At 36.1% G+C, this 18,094-nt stretch overlaps 1 protein-coding gene across 1 annotated transcript in view; it reads left to right on the top strand.

Annotated features, from left to right (window-relative positions):
- The window catches only part of RYR2 (ryanodine receptor 2), a 689,571-nt gene that overhangs the window by 541,256 nt on the left and 130,221 nt on the right, over positions 1-18,094 (top strand). The window contains exons 61-63 of the mRNA XM_070568189.1: positions 2,120-2,184; positions 4,563-4,684; positions 11,228-11,277. Coding sequence (XP_070424290.1) covers positions 2,120-2,184; positions 4,563-4,684; positions 11,228-11,277 — 237 coding nt within the window. The remainder of the gene's footprint in view (positions 1-2,119; positions 2,185-4,562; positions 4,685-11,227; positions 11,278-18,094) is intronic.

The raw sequence follows: 18,094 nt of genomic DNA, 5'->3' as shown, positions 1-18,094 counted from the left end.
TTATGCAAGCTAATTTATAATATGTAATCTCTTTGTAACTCATACAACAAAATTTTTTAGAAATATGATTTATGAGTCATCCAAATTAGTCTGAATTAGTGAAATTTGACCAAAGAACAAAAATGAGGCCATGGAGTATTTTTGAAGCTTTTATGCACAAAGTTAAATATTAGAATTTCTGATCCACATTGGAAAGTATCCGATATGAGTCACAACTGTGGGACCAGTCTTCTTTTCGGCAAGTGAGAGGAGAAGAGGGAAGGAAAGAGTAATCATTTGGAGAAGGGAACAAGAAAATTGTGTTTTGCTTGTTTTTGCCTTTGCATGGATAGCAGAAAAAGCATTTTGGAGGGTCAAATGTGTTTAGGCTTTATTCACATTATATTCAAGTTTCTGAATAAACCACCTATGGCAGTGTTTGTGTACGGGGCATGGTGGGAATCTTGCTGCAGGGCAAATTTATAGGGTAGAGGGTCTTATAGACAGAATGCCGGGGAGAAAGTAAGGCTAGATTAATGCACAGCCCAACAAAATGAGGTTTTTTACAGCTGCTGGTGTTACAAGTAGCTTTTTCAGATGGCTGTGGCAAATTTTGTGCAAGAACTCTGTTAAAGCAGCAGGTAGAGCTGAGCTTGCGCACATCATTTATTTTGGTTTTCATCTTTCATTGTTACTACAAATAGAACTTCTATAATGCCTTCTCCTTTTATCCTTCACTGTATTGCTTTCACGATATGTCTCTAATATGTTCATTCTTAGACATAGGCTAATGGTGATAGTAAGAAGATGCGTTTGCCTTTTTTCTAAGTTTTGTATTATATCATAGATCATATTCTCTCCAAATCTTTTTCATATTTTGCACTTAAGCGTTTTTATCAAAATGTATAATGAAAGGAAAGATATTTCCTATTTTAATTCCCCAAAATATTAGCAGATTTAGCTATGTACAAAATTCTGTCTTGACTTAATTTATATGAGAAAGCCCTTTATATGGATTCTGCCATTTTGTATAATATGCTTGAGAGAGATTTAGTGCAAAAGTGATACAAAAAATGAAATTTGAAAGTGTTAAAAAACCATCATTTTCTTTTACTTATTCATGGGAAGAGCATTCTTCTGATATTACAAAATATTACCCTAAATTCTCTAAAAATTTCTCTGAAATTATATCTAAGAGTTGATAATATATATCTCAAATTGTTTTCATTTCTATTTGCAAAAGAACTTTTTCAAGCAAAAGTGAGTTTGATTCTTATAAAATATGGAAACTCTTGCTTACAAATTTTACTAAAACTTTATATCAATTCTGAAATTTTTGGCTATCCAGTGTGTTCTACACATCTTCTTGGTTATTATAGTTCATTATTACCTCTTTTACATGCCAGAAACCTCCTCCCATATTCATGAAGGAGGCAAGAAACGCCACCTTCTAAGGTAAATGCATTAGGTCAATCAGTTCTTAACCTTGAAATCATTTTCTAAACCGTGGGGAAAACTTGGGCCTTTTTGCTTTGCTGTGGAAATTAACTTTTGACAACAGTGAACTTCTTTATTCTTCAGCAGAATGTCAATTTTCCAACTAATGTTACAGTTGTGATCTTCCGCCTCATCATAGGCGCTGGCTTCCTGCAATTTTTTTCATTGGTTTGTTGATATTGGAATCTTTAATTTTTAGTCACTCCAAGAAATGACTATCTTTATTAGGAGCCCGGGTTAAAACGTAACCAATTATGTGTACTCAGCTTTCACTCACTTTCCTCACCCCAGTGAGCTTCTTTCTCAGTGAAAGGAGATGTGGGATTTTTACTTTCTTCTATGCCCAGTTTTCCTCCCACATGCCAATAAGATCTCAAAGCTACCCTAGTGTGTTTGTGCTCATTACCACGTGTATGGACTCTCCTCAATAGCTTTTTATTTGGACTTGGGTATTTTTTAAAATCCTTTTTTTTTTTTTTTTTTACTATACTGCCAAAGTTAGCCTTTATGTTTTTGGTTGGCTTTTTATGTTCAATTTAGTGGTATGACACGTTTAGCAATATGTTCTAAACTTTCCGTTTTGGGTGAATATCTTGTAATGTTTGAAATGCAACATGTACCTAAAAACTCTTCCTGTCTACAGATGGTGGCAGCAGAAGCAAAGGAGAACATTTCCCTTATGAACAAGAAATCAAGTTCTTTGCTAAAGTACAGTATACAATCCATCTTGTTTTTGCTTCAATATGTCTGTTTACGAAATATATTCTTTAGATCTTTGCCTCTTTTCAGAATGCACTTGTCTACAAATGTGAGTTCTACTACAAGTAAATATTCTGTGGCGTGAAAATAAATGCATGAATCATATGGGGTAAACTTGCTCCCAGCATATGTGGTCGTGTTTTAACTCGCTCTGCTCTCCCTACCATATTTCTCAAGTGACTTCATTCTATTTGAAGTCTGAGTCAAAGTTCTCTTTTTTTTGGCTTTATCATATGATGTAGGAGAAAAATATCTATTTCTTAACATTTGAGTGTTGTTATGACTTAAAATTTTTAAATGGACATTTCTTTTTTGAAGAGGAAAATATCAGTTACTTTATAAATGGGCGCATTATAAGAAACTTTACTATAGAATCTTTATTGTGGGACCTCAGTCCTACTTGTTTTACAGATGAGGAAGCTGAGGCTGAGAGAGGATAAATACTTCATCTATAGAGTATATCCCATTATTATTATTCATTTCATTTAATAAGAATTTATCAAGAACTTTATATATGCCTGGAACATTCATGACTTCCTTTCAGCCAATAAGGGAAGGAGACGAGGAGTTGCAAAGTCGCCATCGTGGGCTCATTCACTCACTCGGTTTGGACTCTGTGCCTTGTCTGTGTCAGGCATGGGGGTTCCCTGGCACAAAGGCAGTATGCCCTTGGGAAACTTTCCTGTTTACAGTATGTTGCAGTTGACCTGAAGGCCTAATGATTTCTGTCAATTTACTTTCAAATACTTGCATTTGGTGGTTACTATAGATCATTTGCAAAATGGCATGTTACTTTGATTGATTAATATTTGGCTTGTATTACAAGTTTTCGGAATTGTGCCTATTACTACAAGGGGAGATTTCTCTTGTCTTTCTATTCAATATAGCATTCAAAATCTGTATCAATTATCTGAAGTTTGTCTTGGGCTTCACGTTGCTAGTTATCTGTTCTGCTAGGATATAATCCCCCTTGATAGCCAATTATCAAAAATGCTGTAATTATGGCCTCTAATCATTCATTTAAAATACATTCTTGCATTACATTGCCTACGTACTCAACACTCCTAGTGATCTTGTTTGCAGATGCTTAATGAGGCTTAACTTAGCTACTAAGTCTGTGATTCATTCATTTACTTATTTATTGACTACCTATTGTGTGTCAATCGCTAAGTTCAGGCAATGTTACAACTTTCTAGGAAAATCACTAAGAACTTGCATATTCCTATTATATATAAATATGTAAGACCACATTGTAGGAAAAAGATGTAGTTAGGCTGACTTGAGACTAAATATTGGTAATGCCAATTATTATTACTTTTTTCATTGATTTATTCAACAAGTATTTATCTAGTGCTTGCTATAGACCCGACAAAGTCCTAAGCACCTGTGAGTCCATGGTAGACAGAATAGAGCAAGTAGTTTTCATAGAGGCCAGGAGAGGGCTCTAACAGGAAACAAAACCAGAAATGTTTCTCACTTTTGTGTACCTCATAGGCTCTTAGGGAGAGAGACTAATCAAAAATTACACATATAAAATGTAAAATTGCAAATGATGTTCTAAGAGCAGAGAATATGGGGTTTTTTTTGAGTTGAGGAGGTCAGCAAAGGCTTATCTGATGAAGTGCCACTGAGCTGAGGTCTACAGGAGAAGTGGAGTGAATAGGTTATGGGGTGTAGGAAGAACATTTCAGACAGAAGGAATGGCATGTGCAAAGCCTTGTGGAGTGAGTGGACAGGGTGAGGAGGAGGAATTGGCTGAAGGCCAGCAGGATTAGCATACAGAAATGGAAGGTGGCCTTTAAGAGGGGCCAGATAAGAACATTGTGGAGGTAGCTAAGTGGCAAAGTGAGTAAGTCACTCACTTTCTACATCTCAATTGCATACCTATAAAGCAGGGGTGATGGCACCTACCATACAGAGTAGTTACCAGGATGAGTGAGATGATGGGATGTCAGTTGCGATCCTCACACACAGTAGAGAGTCCATCAGAGGTAGTCATTGATTATTTTTGAACCTATTGGGCACTGAACTACATTATATGAAAATATTAAGAATATTTTTTTGGTAAAATGTTGAAAGTAATTTCACACTGTTGAAAATTTGGTGTTTCCCCGTAATTACATCCACACACACACACGCACAGAGGGACTGGAGATGGCAGAGTGAGATTTCAGAGAGGCATACTCGGAAATGCTGACTGACGTGGCTGTGGATGTCGGGGGACCTGTTGCATGTAGACAGAACTCTGGCTGCTCCGAAGCCTCAGGACTCATTCATCCCCTAAAAGATTCCACTGTGTAGATCTGTTTTCTTTTCCTTTCTTTCAGGTCGTTCTTCCTTTAATTGATCAATATTTCAAAAACCATCGTTTATACTTCTTATCTGCAGCAAGCAGACCTCTCTGTTCTGGAGGACACGCATCAAACAAAGAGAAAGAGATGGTGACTAGGTAAACAGCTATAAACAAATAACGACTGTGATTGAAGTATATTTGCATTTGAGAAAGAGCATCTCAGGACCCAGAAGGGGGAGCATGCACAGAGGGCCCCCCCATCTTCCCTGGCCCCGTCCTCTGGGAATCAAACACCATGAGGAGGATGGATTCTGCAAGTTAATACACGTGTACTAGATGTTGAGTTTTCTTATATTTTGCTGCTAAATATAATGCTGAGTGGAAGGAATACAATATCCAATACAGAACCCACAAGGAGAGGCTGGAGATGCATCATTGCATTAAGGTTTTTGATAAATGGTGCTTTTAACAGTAGTTTCTTTAAAATTTCAAGTCTAATTTTTTGCCAGCCTTTATTTTCAGGAGGGTAAAATCCCACTTACAGAAATTATAACTTAAATTAAAAAAATAATAATGACCAATCTTGAGAGAAAATAAAATAAAAATATATAGTTTCTGAAGATTTCCCCTTACACCCCTCGAGCCGGCATCTTAACGATGCTTTCTCATGTCTGTTTGAACCCAAGTATTCTTCATAGATTTATCTGTGATTATTCTGGCAATCTCAAGTCTCCTTCCTTAAAATTCTGCCAGAACTTAGTATAAATGAGAATCGATTACTGAGCAGTCTTACTTCTGTATTATTACATTGTTCAAGAGTTCACACCAAGCTTTTAAATTGTATCTGAAAAAAATTTCCATAAAAGTGAATAACATGTATAAAATAGGATACAGGCTTTCCTTGACTTTAATGATATGCTGAATGTCAATGCAGTATCAACCTGTTGGATAGAGTGAGATGAGATTGAATACAGACTGTTTCCAGAGGGTAAAGAAGAAATAAGATTCCTTCATTGAGAATGGGGACTTGCATGGAATTTTAAGCTCATCTCTTTACTCAGATTTATTGTCTGTTTTACCAGCTAGTCAGCCAGTCATGCAATGTAGGATTGCAATAGCTTTAAAATGTCCCCAAACTTCTTCAAATAATAATCTTCCTGGGAAGTTGATAAAACGGATGTAGTTAAAATAACAGAGATTCCGGCCCAGTGACATGCTTTGTTTCTGCAAAGTGTTTTACCTGAAGAAGATAATGAAGGACCGCCTTCCAAGATAGGAGTCTCTTCCTTTGGCATGGCCTTCCTCCGCCTTCTCTGGGAGAGAGAGCAGCCCATCCCTCCTCATTTCACAAGGGCACTCCTCTGCTTCAGTGGCCCAGCGGGCCCCTGTGAACTGAGTACACACAGCTAGAAAACATCAAGCCACCAAGTTATCATTAAACATCGTGGAACCAAGGCTACTGCAGAGTCTCCTAGTCCTGCCTGGGTCCAATGAGCCTTTTGTGACAGACACTTTGTTCCCAGAGGGTGGTGTTAATTTTGATGTTACTAATTACATAAACCAAGAGAAAATGCACTCAGAGAATGTAGGAAAAAATATGAAGAAATTCATGGAAATTCTTCTTTTCCCCCTCTCCTGTATTGTACTTTGTTATCTCCATTCAATTTTGAGTCTTACTCTAAGAACTATTCACTGACCACAAAAGTGACTCATTTTCCTTCACTGACTGTGTCCCTCATAGACTAAATGAGAAGAACATCACTGACCTGTGCTAGCCTCAGTTGATGGAGTTTTGGGGGCTTAGACTTACTCCCTCTACAAACACTGCACAAGCATATTTTTAATGATTTCGTCTTCAATTTTTCTTCACCTGGAAAGAGGGTTGGTAAATTTTACTTCTCCCATTAGCATTGCAAAAAATAAAAAAATCTGTCACTTAAAATTCCAACACATAGGAATGAGACGCATTATAGTAGAAGTAATTTATTTCATCACAATACTTTAGTGCCAAACATAGGTAGAATTTAACCTCAAAGAGAAAAATTCAGGGATCAAAAAATGAATCATATAATGATAAATAAATTATGTACATACAAAATGCTTGTCAGTCATTAAAATTATCATGGATACAAATATATAACTTAGGAAAATGATCCTTTAAAAAAATAAAATATATGGCCTAATAGTATTGATCCAGGTTTTTAGAAAACCTAAATTTGTTTGTATAGAAAAATGCTGAGAGGGAATAAACTTAATTTTAATGGTTGTTTCCTTTGAGTAGTGAATTGCGGATTTTTTCTTATTATTTTTATGTATTTTCCAAGTTTTTAAAATGAAAAAAATCATATTTTATAATCATAAAAATGTGCTTTAAAACAACCAACATAATCATTACACTATCAAAAACCAACTAAATAATTTGTTTGACATGTTGAGATGGAATCACTGAAATTTATAAATGTCTGATTTCTTACCATTTCAGTTAAATATAACTTCAGTGAATAAAATAAATAAAAACTGGCCCTGCTACTATGAATAAACAAGCATACCTTCATACACATGATGGACACTGCAATGCTAGTGTTAATTTGTTTTTAACAGTTGTGTGTAGCAGTAGTTGTGTGGGTGGAAGTTAACTTCTCCACAATTAAAAACAGGTTGTTTCCATTAGCTCTTTAGATACTTCCTGGCACTAGAAATTATGCATTGAGCATTTACTGTGTCTAAAGTCAGTACTATCATGTCTACAAAGAAGAGTAAGACGTGATCTCTGCACTCCAAGTGTACCTGGCAGTAGCTAAGTATGAGAGTATAAATATAGTTCTGACAGAAGAAAAGCAAGCAGTGCTGTGGGATTCAAAGTAAAGTAAGACCACATTGGATGGGTATGGATGAGCTAGAGATTTATGGAAGTCATGACATTCCAAATTGGTCTTAAAGAATATGTAGTTGAGAGACTAACAAAGGCGAATATTTTCTAGATGTAGATAGCAGAAAGTATAGAAGCTGGTAATTTAGGGGAAATGTAGGTTATGTAGATTTGTTATGGAATATTGTAGTTTATATTAACTTCCAGAATAAGGTATCTTCTTTCTTTCTACTTTTTAATTTTATTAATTATTATTATTTTTTACTTAATTAGCTGTAAGAACCCGTTGAAACTTTTAAATAGGAGAATGATCAGACTGTCCTTTAAGGACACTCTGGCAGCAAAACTGGGCGTGATAAGAGTAGGATTGTTATAGACTATGGGAGGCATTAGGAGGCTATGGCAGCAATGCAGGCTGTCCTGACACAAGTGCTGCCTCAAATAGCTGGTGCTACCCAGGAGTTTGTTCAGCAGATATTTCTGAATGCCTGCCGTGTACAAGATGCTGTCCTAGATCTGAGGCTAAACACAGACGTTCAAAACACAGTTCCTAACTTAACGAACTTAGAAGTACATCTGAGTAGACACATACGTAGAGAGTTAACCATATGATAAGCTGTGGTGAGTGTAAATGGAGACGTGTAAAGTGCTAGGTGGGAAGATTGAGGAGATGTAAATGTGGAGAGGGGCTGGAAGGCAGAAACATGGAAGAGAGAAAATCACCATGCCTTGGCAATGAGTAGTATGGCAAGTGGAAAGAAGGAGGCCAACACAGTACTGAAGACTCAGTACTGAGTGGTTGGAACAACATTGTGTCACTAGCAAAAGCAAGAAATTTCAGAAGGACTAGTTTTGAGAAGAAGAGGTTAAATTTAGTTAGGTATTTATTGAAGTATAAGTACTAGCAGGCCATCCAGCTGGAGATGTCCAGGAGAAAGTTGGAAATAAGTGTTTGGTGTCGTGGAGAGATAGGGCAAGAAACGACATATTTGGGGATTATCTCTATCCGTGTAATTCTTGAAGCTCTGAAAGTAGATGAAACTAAGGAGAGTGGAGAGAGAAGCAAAAAGGTCTGAATACCAAAATTTGGAGAATTATTATGTTTGGAGGGTTTTCAGAAGTGGGTTTTTGAAGAACATAGAGAATGATTAATTAAAGAGGAAGAGGGGAAATATCGCTGTAAAACAGAATCCAGAGTGTCACAGATTTAAGTAGTCAGTGATGCCAGGTACCATGGAGAGCTCTCCAGGATGAACAGGTATTGAGAACTTCAAGGGAGTGTTTCCGTCGAGCAGTAGATGGAAAGCAAAAGTACAGGGCACTGAGTGAATGCCCAGGCAGTGTAGATACATTATATATTCTTAAGAGTGTTAGTAATGAAGGGCTATAGAGAAAGGGGATAACATTATCGTGGAAACTACTTTTAGAGAGACTACGAAGCCTGTATTAGTCAAACCTCATAGGCTATACAGAAACTATACACTGAAAGAGAATGGCACAGGAGGAGAAAGAGATATAATATGTGTTTTTGGAGGATCTACCATTCTATATATCTATATTTCTCTCTGGTGACACGTCTGTTACTAATTAGGAACAGCTAAGGTTAGGAAGCAGCTAATATTGTAAGAAGCCATTTTTCTCTGACAGATTCTCAGACATTAAATGTAATCCAATGTAATGGGACACAGAGTAATTGTTATCGATTGTAGCAAAACATCCTAGATCTGGATTAATTGGGTTAAAACATAATCTTGGCATTATAAATTGAGCAACAGCTCATAATGTTTCACCCTGGTTCCTAGAGAGTATCAGTTGGTAAGAGGCGAAGATATCACTAAAAATTGATTGGAATACGGGGATCTAAAATGTGTCCAATGTACCACTCTCTTTAGATGGAGACAGATCCTGGTTGAGTTGACATACATAAAGCTTGGTGGATGAGGGTACCTGGAGAAAGTTGCTCTTGTTTTGTCTTTTTTTGTTTAAATTATAGCACAGATATAAATAATGCAGCTCAGGGGGCTAATGTCTAGTCTTATGTCTAATATCTACTTAAATAGATCGTTGTTTTAAAAACTTTTAGCACTAATAAGAGATTTCCCAAGACCTCAGATTCACTTAGACATTTGTGGATGAATGGTTTCTTGGAAAAGCTACGCAATGCCCAACATAATGAATTTTCATCAATAAATTATTCCCTGTTGTTACTGAAGTGAGATATGATGGGTGAAACTTACTATAAAAGAGATCAACATCACAAGTTTGATTCTCTCTGTCTCCTTTCTCTCATTCTGCCATGAGCTTTTGCCTTCGTTTTATTCCATGGCATAGTCTGTGTCCCCAATCCTGGTGAGTGTACGTCTGTACACTGCTGCAAGTGGGAGAGCTTTGTAAGAGAGGATGGGGCAATCTAGATGTAGCTGTTATCATTACAGTCGTGCTTTGCTTAATGGCCGGGATATGTTCTGAGAAATACGTCATTAGGCGATTTCATCATTGTGCAAACATCATAGAGTATACTTATAGAAACCTAGATAGTATAGCCTACTACCACCTAGGCTGTCTGGTACTAACCTTACAGGACCACCATTGTATATGTGGTTCGTCATTGACCAAAACATCGTTATGCAGTGCATGACCGTAATGGGAAAATCAAGCTTAGTGTGGATGGTGCTATGCAAATGGATCTTCAAGTTTAGAGCTTTGGTAAGTTCTGGCTAAGCAGAGCCTCTGCTCTTTGAGAGCTCAGAACAGTGTCAGTAGATGTGAAAATACTGTCAGTTGTAATATGGGAAGTTAAGTGTCATGGTAGAGATTTGCAAATGGCCCCTTGGAGGGGACTACTTACAGCTTGGGTTGGGAGGGGTGAAAGGTGGGTGTTAGAAATGGCTTCATGTCCTGAGCCTGAGGGATGGGTAAAAGAGAGTATAGCATGCAAGTGAGTGGAGAATACTCCTGAAAAGAGGGACCTACAAGGAATCCAGCGAACTGAGGCCTGGCAACAAGACAGGACAATAGCAGGTATTGCCCAGGTTCTGGAGTCTGATCAAGAGTTAGTGCATACCAATGCTGTCATGCTGAATGCTGAATGCAGACCACTTAGTTGGAATCTCCCATTGCTGAGCTATAGGAAGGGCACAAAAACCCTGGCACTTGCTCCAGAGGAGATAATATGCTCAGTCCATGCATTAGCGTTCAGAGCCCTTTAAGTATCACATCTGTAACGTTTTTCACTGAGTGATTATCAGTTCAAATTCTGTGTCTACTTCACTGTTTTCGAATTCACTGGATGCTTTGGTATATGTGTAAAGGGTGTGGTCAAGGTTGGGAAGAAGGAAAGTTTAAATGATAAAACATACTAAAATATAAAATTAAATTTTATGCCCAAAGTACCATACTTCCATTAAATAATGTCCATAACAAAAAAATTCTGGAATTTCTGTGGTACTTTTGGGCAGATAAAATTAAATTTTTTCCTTGTGGTTTTTCAGTAGCTATATTCTTGTGGGGTTCATATAGATTGCTTTTATATTAATTAGCTTTGCTTTCAAATTTTTTTTTTTTAGTTTCTTTACTTATAATATGTGCTTTTTTAACCATGTTTGTTAAAGATATGCACTCAAAGACTCTTTCTTTAATACCTTTACTCCACATTCTGCTCAGAGAATTGATTCTTTCTGCGTGACATCATGTTGCTTTTTCCGGCTCATATATCAGCTGTTTATTTTTCTTTTTTCTTCTTCTTTTTTTGTTTTGTTTTATTTTCCCCCTGTCTTTTCTACCTTCCCTCCCCCTCTCCCTTTTCTCTTTTGTTTTTCTTTTGTCTTCAGCCTATTCTGCAAACTTGGAGTTCTTGTCAGGCATAGGATTTCACTATTTGGTAAGGAGACCCTTGAAAAAATACTAGCATGGCCATCACTTGGTTTTCTTTGCCATTTTTGCACCGTGTTGTGTGCTGCTATGTTGCATGAATGCATGTTTGCATGGCTGCATGCATGGTCGTCGTAGCCCAAGGTAAGGTCTTCAAGGTTATTTGTAAGTAGCATTATCTATGGTGAAATTGAAGGCTGTAACTTTTTCATACTCGCCCAAAGCACATTTTAAAATCAAAAGGTTATATTATTAAACAGCAACTGAATGGAAATGGCCATTCTGCCATATTTTATTTCAGAGAGGTAAAGCAAAACTGTGCCCTTGAATTTGTGTTTGGTTATCTCTTATAGATTAAATAATGAGCTGCTATAAATCAAAAATTTTTAACTGTACTTATATTTTTAATGCTCTTGACTACAGATTTGCATGTCGAATACATTGCAGACGTTGGAGCTTCACTGTAGAGACAGTGATGCCAAGGACTTGACTTGGCAAAAGTGACTTTTCTAGCACCTCTCAGCCCATAGTTAGTTTTCTTTGGTTTCTGAGAATTCACGTAGCTGAATTCACTGGCTTTCAGACGGCCATGCAGGGCAGTCACTCACTTTCCACAGATTGTCCTGGCTGTGGGGTTTTAGGACTCTATAGCAGCTGGCAGAATTTGTGTTGTACATTTCCCATATCTGCTTTTGTAAACTGCCAAGGCAAATTTTAGCCCCATGCTCTATAGATTTTGAGATACTGTTGGGGTAATTTCCTTAATAAAACATTTAGTATGTTGATAGAGATATTATAAGTTCAATTCAATTTCCAGGAAAAACTAAGGCTTAAGTCATTTCTATAAAAGCTACAGTGAATACACTGAGGAATAGATATGTGTGTATGTGTGTATACACACACACAAGTAACTTTTAAGTTCTTTAAAGCATTAAATTTTTTTGAGAAATGATAGTTTATGGGTATAATTACTTAATGCTATATTTGGCTTCCAATATTGTTTATACCCAATAGTTGCTGCTCTTAAATGTAGTTATTAAAAGTTGTATTTAATATAAATTGCCTATGTTTTTGCATTAATGCTTCAGTTATCCAAAATTAGTGGGGAAATTATCTTCAGAATAATTTCCAGTTGACTGACTTTTGTTTGACTTCCTTTAAAATAGAAAAATTTCTGTGAAAGTTGTTCAGACAGAATTTTCATGGACTCCTTAACCTTCTCATAACAGTGGCTTCAAATATTCTCCCTCTGTCTTCAGAGAATACTATCTAATTATATAGAGCTCTGATGTGAACCCCATTTCTCTTGCAGTTTTTGCATTCTTAATAATGAGCGTAATAATACTTTCTATGGTGCTATTTCTAACTTATTACATATCATAAATTCTTGGTTTCCTATGTTATGTCTCACTATGATTTTAATTTCCTTTTAAAAAAGATTTTGAGGTGGGCTGGCTCTGTGGCATAGTGGTTAAGTTCTGCACACTGCACTTTGGTAGCCCAAATTAGCAGGTTCAGTTCCAGGGCACAGACTTATACCACTCATCAGCCATGCTGAGGCAGTGACCCACATACAAAATAGAGGAAGATTGGCAAGATGTTAGCTCAACCAAAGTATAAAAAATAAAAAATTTTGAGGTATTCCATACATACAGCAAAGCACACAGATCTGAAGAAGAGCTTGATGCGATAGCCTGTTGAAATTTTATATGTATATACCTATTTGCTCAGGTCAAGACATAGAACATTTCCAGGATACCAGAAGCCTCTTGGTGCCATTTCCCAATTTATAAGCCTCTGTAAGCAGCTATATGTAGACTTCCATTACCATGGATTAATTGTGTCTCTTCTTTAACCTTTTTTTCTTTTGACTACATTAAGGGTTGTAACTGAAGATGAATGCATAATATAACTCATCATACCTATCAGGGGAGAAGAACTGGACTTTAATATTCATTCCGTCTCTATGTGATTCTAATATTCCATTTAGGCATTTTAAATCCCTAAGCCTTTAAAGACTGTTTTTTTTTTTAACAGGAATTTATTGGAGAGCTACTCTGTGTCTTTACCTCCAAAGTATATTTGTGTGCCTTCTTTATTTTATTCTAGTGTCTATTGTTATTATTGTTTCAAACTTTCTTTGACATTTGCCTGTAAATAATACAAATTTCAAGAGTCCTTTATTAATCAAACATAGTCTAATACAGACTTGTCAAGTTGTTAGAATCTTTAAGTCTTAGACGTGTCAACCTTACATGCTACAGTTATAACCTGGCTTTTGACACTAATATGGTGTCCTGGAGAGAGTAGTAGGCTTATGAATTGGAAAACCTAGGTGTAAGTCCTATATTTGTAACTAAACTAGCTAAATGATTTGAACTTCTGTTTTTTCATTTTTGAACTAGGTTAAAATAACTACTAATCTATTGCATGCGTGAAATCTAATGTGAGGTAATGATTGTTAAAGTCCTATGTAAACTGTAACCTTACAGCTTTTAAATCAAAGGTATTCCTAGTCTTATTTGTATAGCTTTTATTTAGATAAATCAAATTACCTACAAACTAAACTAGGGGACTTGGCTATTTAAAGTACATGCACAACGAAGCCTTTACAATCTACTCATTTCCAGACAAAGTAGAAGTGTTATAATCCAAAGATGTACATTTTGATGTATCACTTACGCCATTATGGGTTTTCCTAAAGAGAGAGACCTAATAGCATATACTCAGTGGTCCTTTGTACATAATCATATTAATCTCTTGTTTTTTCCATTCACCCTTTACGTGATATCATTTTTCTGTATTCTGGCAGACAATAAACTCATGATCAAAATGTTTTTCCTGTACTGATTTAGTTGCAAAAATTGTTTATAACCTAAACCAAGAATAAACTAAGACAGAATTGAAAGTTGAAGTTAACAAAGAAATACTTGGGCTTTTTGTCAATGAGCAAAGGTAAAGGTAGAAAGATACACATTAACCTTGACCAGGTCAGGAAGGTGGGACTGAAGACAAGAGGGGAGCACTTAAATAAACCAAGAGACGAAATACTCGTCCTGGCGGTGGTAATTGTAGTGAGCTGGGTTTGGTGAGTAATGGACTGTTTATTCCAAGTTGGCTGCCAAATTATAGTTATATCTCAAAACTTCATCTATAGTTGAAAGATATTTCTGATATATAAAGTGAGGATCCCCAAAACTTGGACTTCTATATTTGTGTATATCTTTTATCTACTTTAAAATATTTCCTATACATTGAAGCACACTGTCTAAGAGTTAAAGAGATTAATAGTGTTTTCATGCCTCATATATTCTTTTTGAGACATTTAAACTATTTCACTTTATCTTAGAAAAATGTAAGGTTTTTAAAAAGGAGGACTAGCCATCTTCCTCACAGAACAGTAGTTCTGGTGTCTCTATTAAAATATTTTATGGAAAAAAATAATAAAGAAAATAGCATCTTGTTTGTATTTAGGCTTCTTGCTTGAATTCTGAAATGCTTGCTAATGGTTGTAAGTTGGTGCACTCTTGTATTTTGGAAAATGAGTTAGGACATGGATAGGACCCAGGCAGGTTGACAAGTGATAAGGATCCCAATTGCCATTTTTAAGGACCCATTGTCAACTAATGAAATATTGCTTTTAATCCCATCATTTTCCACCACATTTGCTAAGTGGAAATTCTGATTACTAATGTTAAGGCAGTTAGAGAATACATAAGCCCTCCTATTACAGCCTCTTTAAGCCTTTCAGTCATTTTCAGAGGAAGCAGATTCTAGTAATTAACCTTCCAACAGAAATAGTAGGTGTATGCACAGCAGGACTTCATTTTAACATGTGAAAATAAGTCTAACGGCTTAATGACATTCATTTCATACATTCAGTCAATAACCATTTATTGTGTCCTGCTATGTGTGGGCATTCTCTCAGGCTGTGAGGATAGAAAAATGAAAATTTCCTTACCTCTCCATTACTACCACCAAAGGCAATCTGCAGTTGACTTTCACCTGGACTCCTCCAGGAACATACTAACCATTCTCTCCGAATACCTTCTTGCGCTTCTAAACTGTACTCCATAACAATCACATCTTCCAAAAAAAACTAGTCTTTCCTATTTCCACATATTCCTGCGTATTCATATTCTCCTGCATATTCAGTGGCGTCCTATTTCTTTAAAATAAAGATCAAATTCTTAATCTGGCCACATTTGTTTCATGGTTTATCCCCCACTTACCACTCCATCCTCATGTCGCAGCAAGTTCTTGCTTGCTCACTGTGCTTCAGCTTACATGGCCTTCTCTGCTTTATGAAAGTGTCATATTCCTTTCTGTCCAGGGTCCTTGCACATGGTATAATTGCTGACCGGAATGGGATCCCCATACTTAACATTCACCTCTCCAATCCCTCACACCCATAATGAAGTAAACTGCTCATCTTTCAGATTTCAACACAAATATTACCCTCTCAGGAAAACCTTCCCTCACCTCTTAGATTTTGCTCCCTCCTCCTGCTGTTGTAACATTCTCACAGCTCCGTGTACCTTTCCTTAGTCTCACTGGTGATGTTACTAGATGAACATCTCTCTCTGGGACAAAACTCTCAGCTCACTGAGGGCTTCTTATTGTATCCTCAGTGCCTACCAGGAAGTCTGGCACATAGTAGGTATTTTATAGATATCTGATGACTGAATCAATGAATGAATCAACAAGGTCCTGCCTTCAGGAAGTCTACAGTCTAATAAAGAAGATAAGTAAGGAGACCCTTAGAACAATGAGAAAAGTGCTATCAATTTGGAATTTTCTTAGATTCACGAATGACCCAAACTTTACTTTTTGTTTGCTAAGACATTAGTGAGAAAAATGTAGTATGCAATTATTCTACAATTTACGAGAATCACTTTTTTTATTCTTTAAGTGGTCCGTGAAAACACTTCGGGTACTTACCCTGAAAAGTAATGCATAATTAATGACTCTTCAAACAACAAGATCATTAAATTCTACCAACAGTGATCCTTGCATTTGAGGAACTTTTTGAGAAGGCTGGCACAAGATAGTTATCATAGACCTTTCCTACTCTCCCATTTTCTGGTGAATTTTTAACATATTAGCAAGATGGTAAATTGTCCAGAGACTCCCCAGAGTTACTGGAGAATTTCCAGCTGTGATGACAGAGAGACTAGAAATCCCTAAAATAAAGCAAACATTTTGTTACCTAATGAACACAGTACTCCAAAGTGTCTTCTGGTTTGACCTCAGATGACCCTAGAACTCAACATGTAACGTTATCAATACAATTCCAATATTAGCTCAGGAATCTTGAACAAGATAAGTATTGTGATGTGTTTAAATGAAGCAGTAGTTCTTATTAAAATATTCGTTTTTTTCCCCAGGTGAGTATGGCTGATTTAAACCAGTACATAAATCTTAATGTTATGTTTGGAAGAGTATGAAGTAATATGCCGAATTATATCAATTGGTATCTCTCCCTGATTAAAAAATTAGTGAATTAAGTTGATGTTATTTCTGTTATCCCCACAAAAAAACCCATTCTTGTATTTATATGAGGACTACTATCATGTATCACTCCTGATTAAAAATTTGTATATGTTTGTATTATCCCTAAAAAGGTTTGGATTGTGCTTGTGTTTGTTTAATAGTATACATATAATGTGAGGGAAAGCCTTTAAAATACTAAGAATCTCTGAGGATAGTGCATATCTGAGAGTTGAATGTGTCATTATGCTGAGAATTGTATGGTTCGGTCACGCACAGTCTGCTACTTTTGCTGATCATTGTTATGATCACTAGAGGATCTAAGGTCTTTCTCTAACTTAACGATTCTGTAGTTTTGTGACAGTATACATGGCAAACACAAGAATTTCCTGCATTTAACTTGTTATGTATGCTTTATTAAAAATAACCTACTTCTTATAGAGAGATTGGTGAGGTCAGAAATATCAGAATCAGACACCTGTCATGAAAATGATATCAGAAGATAGTATTAGAGTGATAGAGCTATTTCTTTCATTTGCACATTTCACTATGAGAGAATTTGCTGACTTTGGGACAAATGAATAGAATGTGTAGTTATCTAAAATGTGTTCTCAGTTTAACTGACACTTCTTCCCAAGTTAGGGAATCAATAATTTTATTCTTTTGGTATCACAGACTTCAGAAGTAAGAAAGTCATTGGCACTCTTCACTTTCTCTCTAACTCCTCATAATTTTGAGAGAAATTTTTATCTTCCAGTGTAATTTTATTTCACATTATTCATAAGGATTCTGCCAAAATTCATCATCTCTTCAAAGAAGAGAATTAAATAAGATATTGTGTCAAGAGTCATGTTAGAAAAGTGGAGAAGAAAAAAAAATTAGAATGTTACTGCTATTCCCAGAGGAGAAAAAGTCAACATTCTGAGAATCCTCAACAATCAGATTACGAGAAAGAAGGGGTACATGATATGTCAAATTTTGTATAACATTGAAAACTCCTGAGTTATAGAATCCTTATATTAAAAACCATGAAACAATTTGGGATTAAACTACAAAAGAATATTTTGACTCTATCAGCTTTAACTTTGTTATTTTTATTATTTAGAGAGTTGTATTATTTTTTTTAAAAACCCAATGCTGGCCGTCTGTGGTTATCAGATTCAAGTATGAGCTTTGATTTTAATTGTGTACCTTTTATGCTCACACACACACACGTACACACGTCCACACACACTCTCATGCAAACACACAATCTTAAAGACAAAATAGGAACCCATAAGCGTTTCCCTAAGTGTTTAGAGGTGATGAGAGGTATGTTTGAAGAGAAGGAAATTAGC

The sequence above is a fragment of the Equus przewalskii genome, chromosome 1, assembly GCF_037783145.1.
Source record: "Equus przewalskii isolate Varuska chromosome 1, EquPr2, whole genome shotgun sequence".
NCBI lineage: Eukaryota > Metazoa > Chordata > Mammalia > Perissodactyla > Equidae > Equus > Equus przewalskii.
Note: the sequence above shows the minus strand (reverse complement) of the source record. Positions and strands in the feature narration are given on the sequence as shown.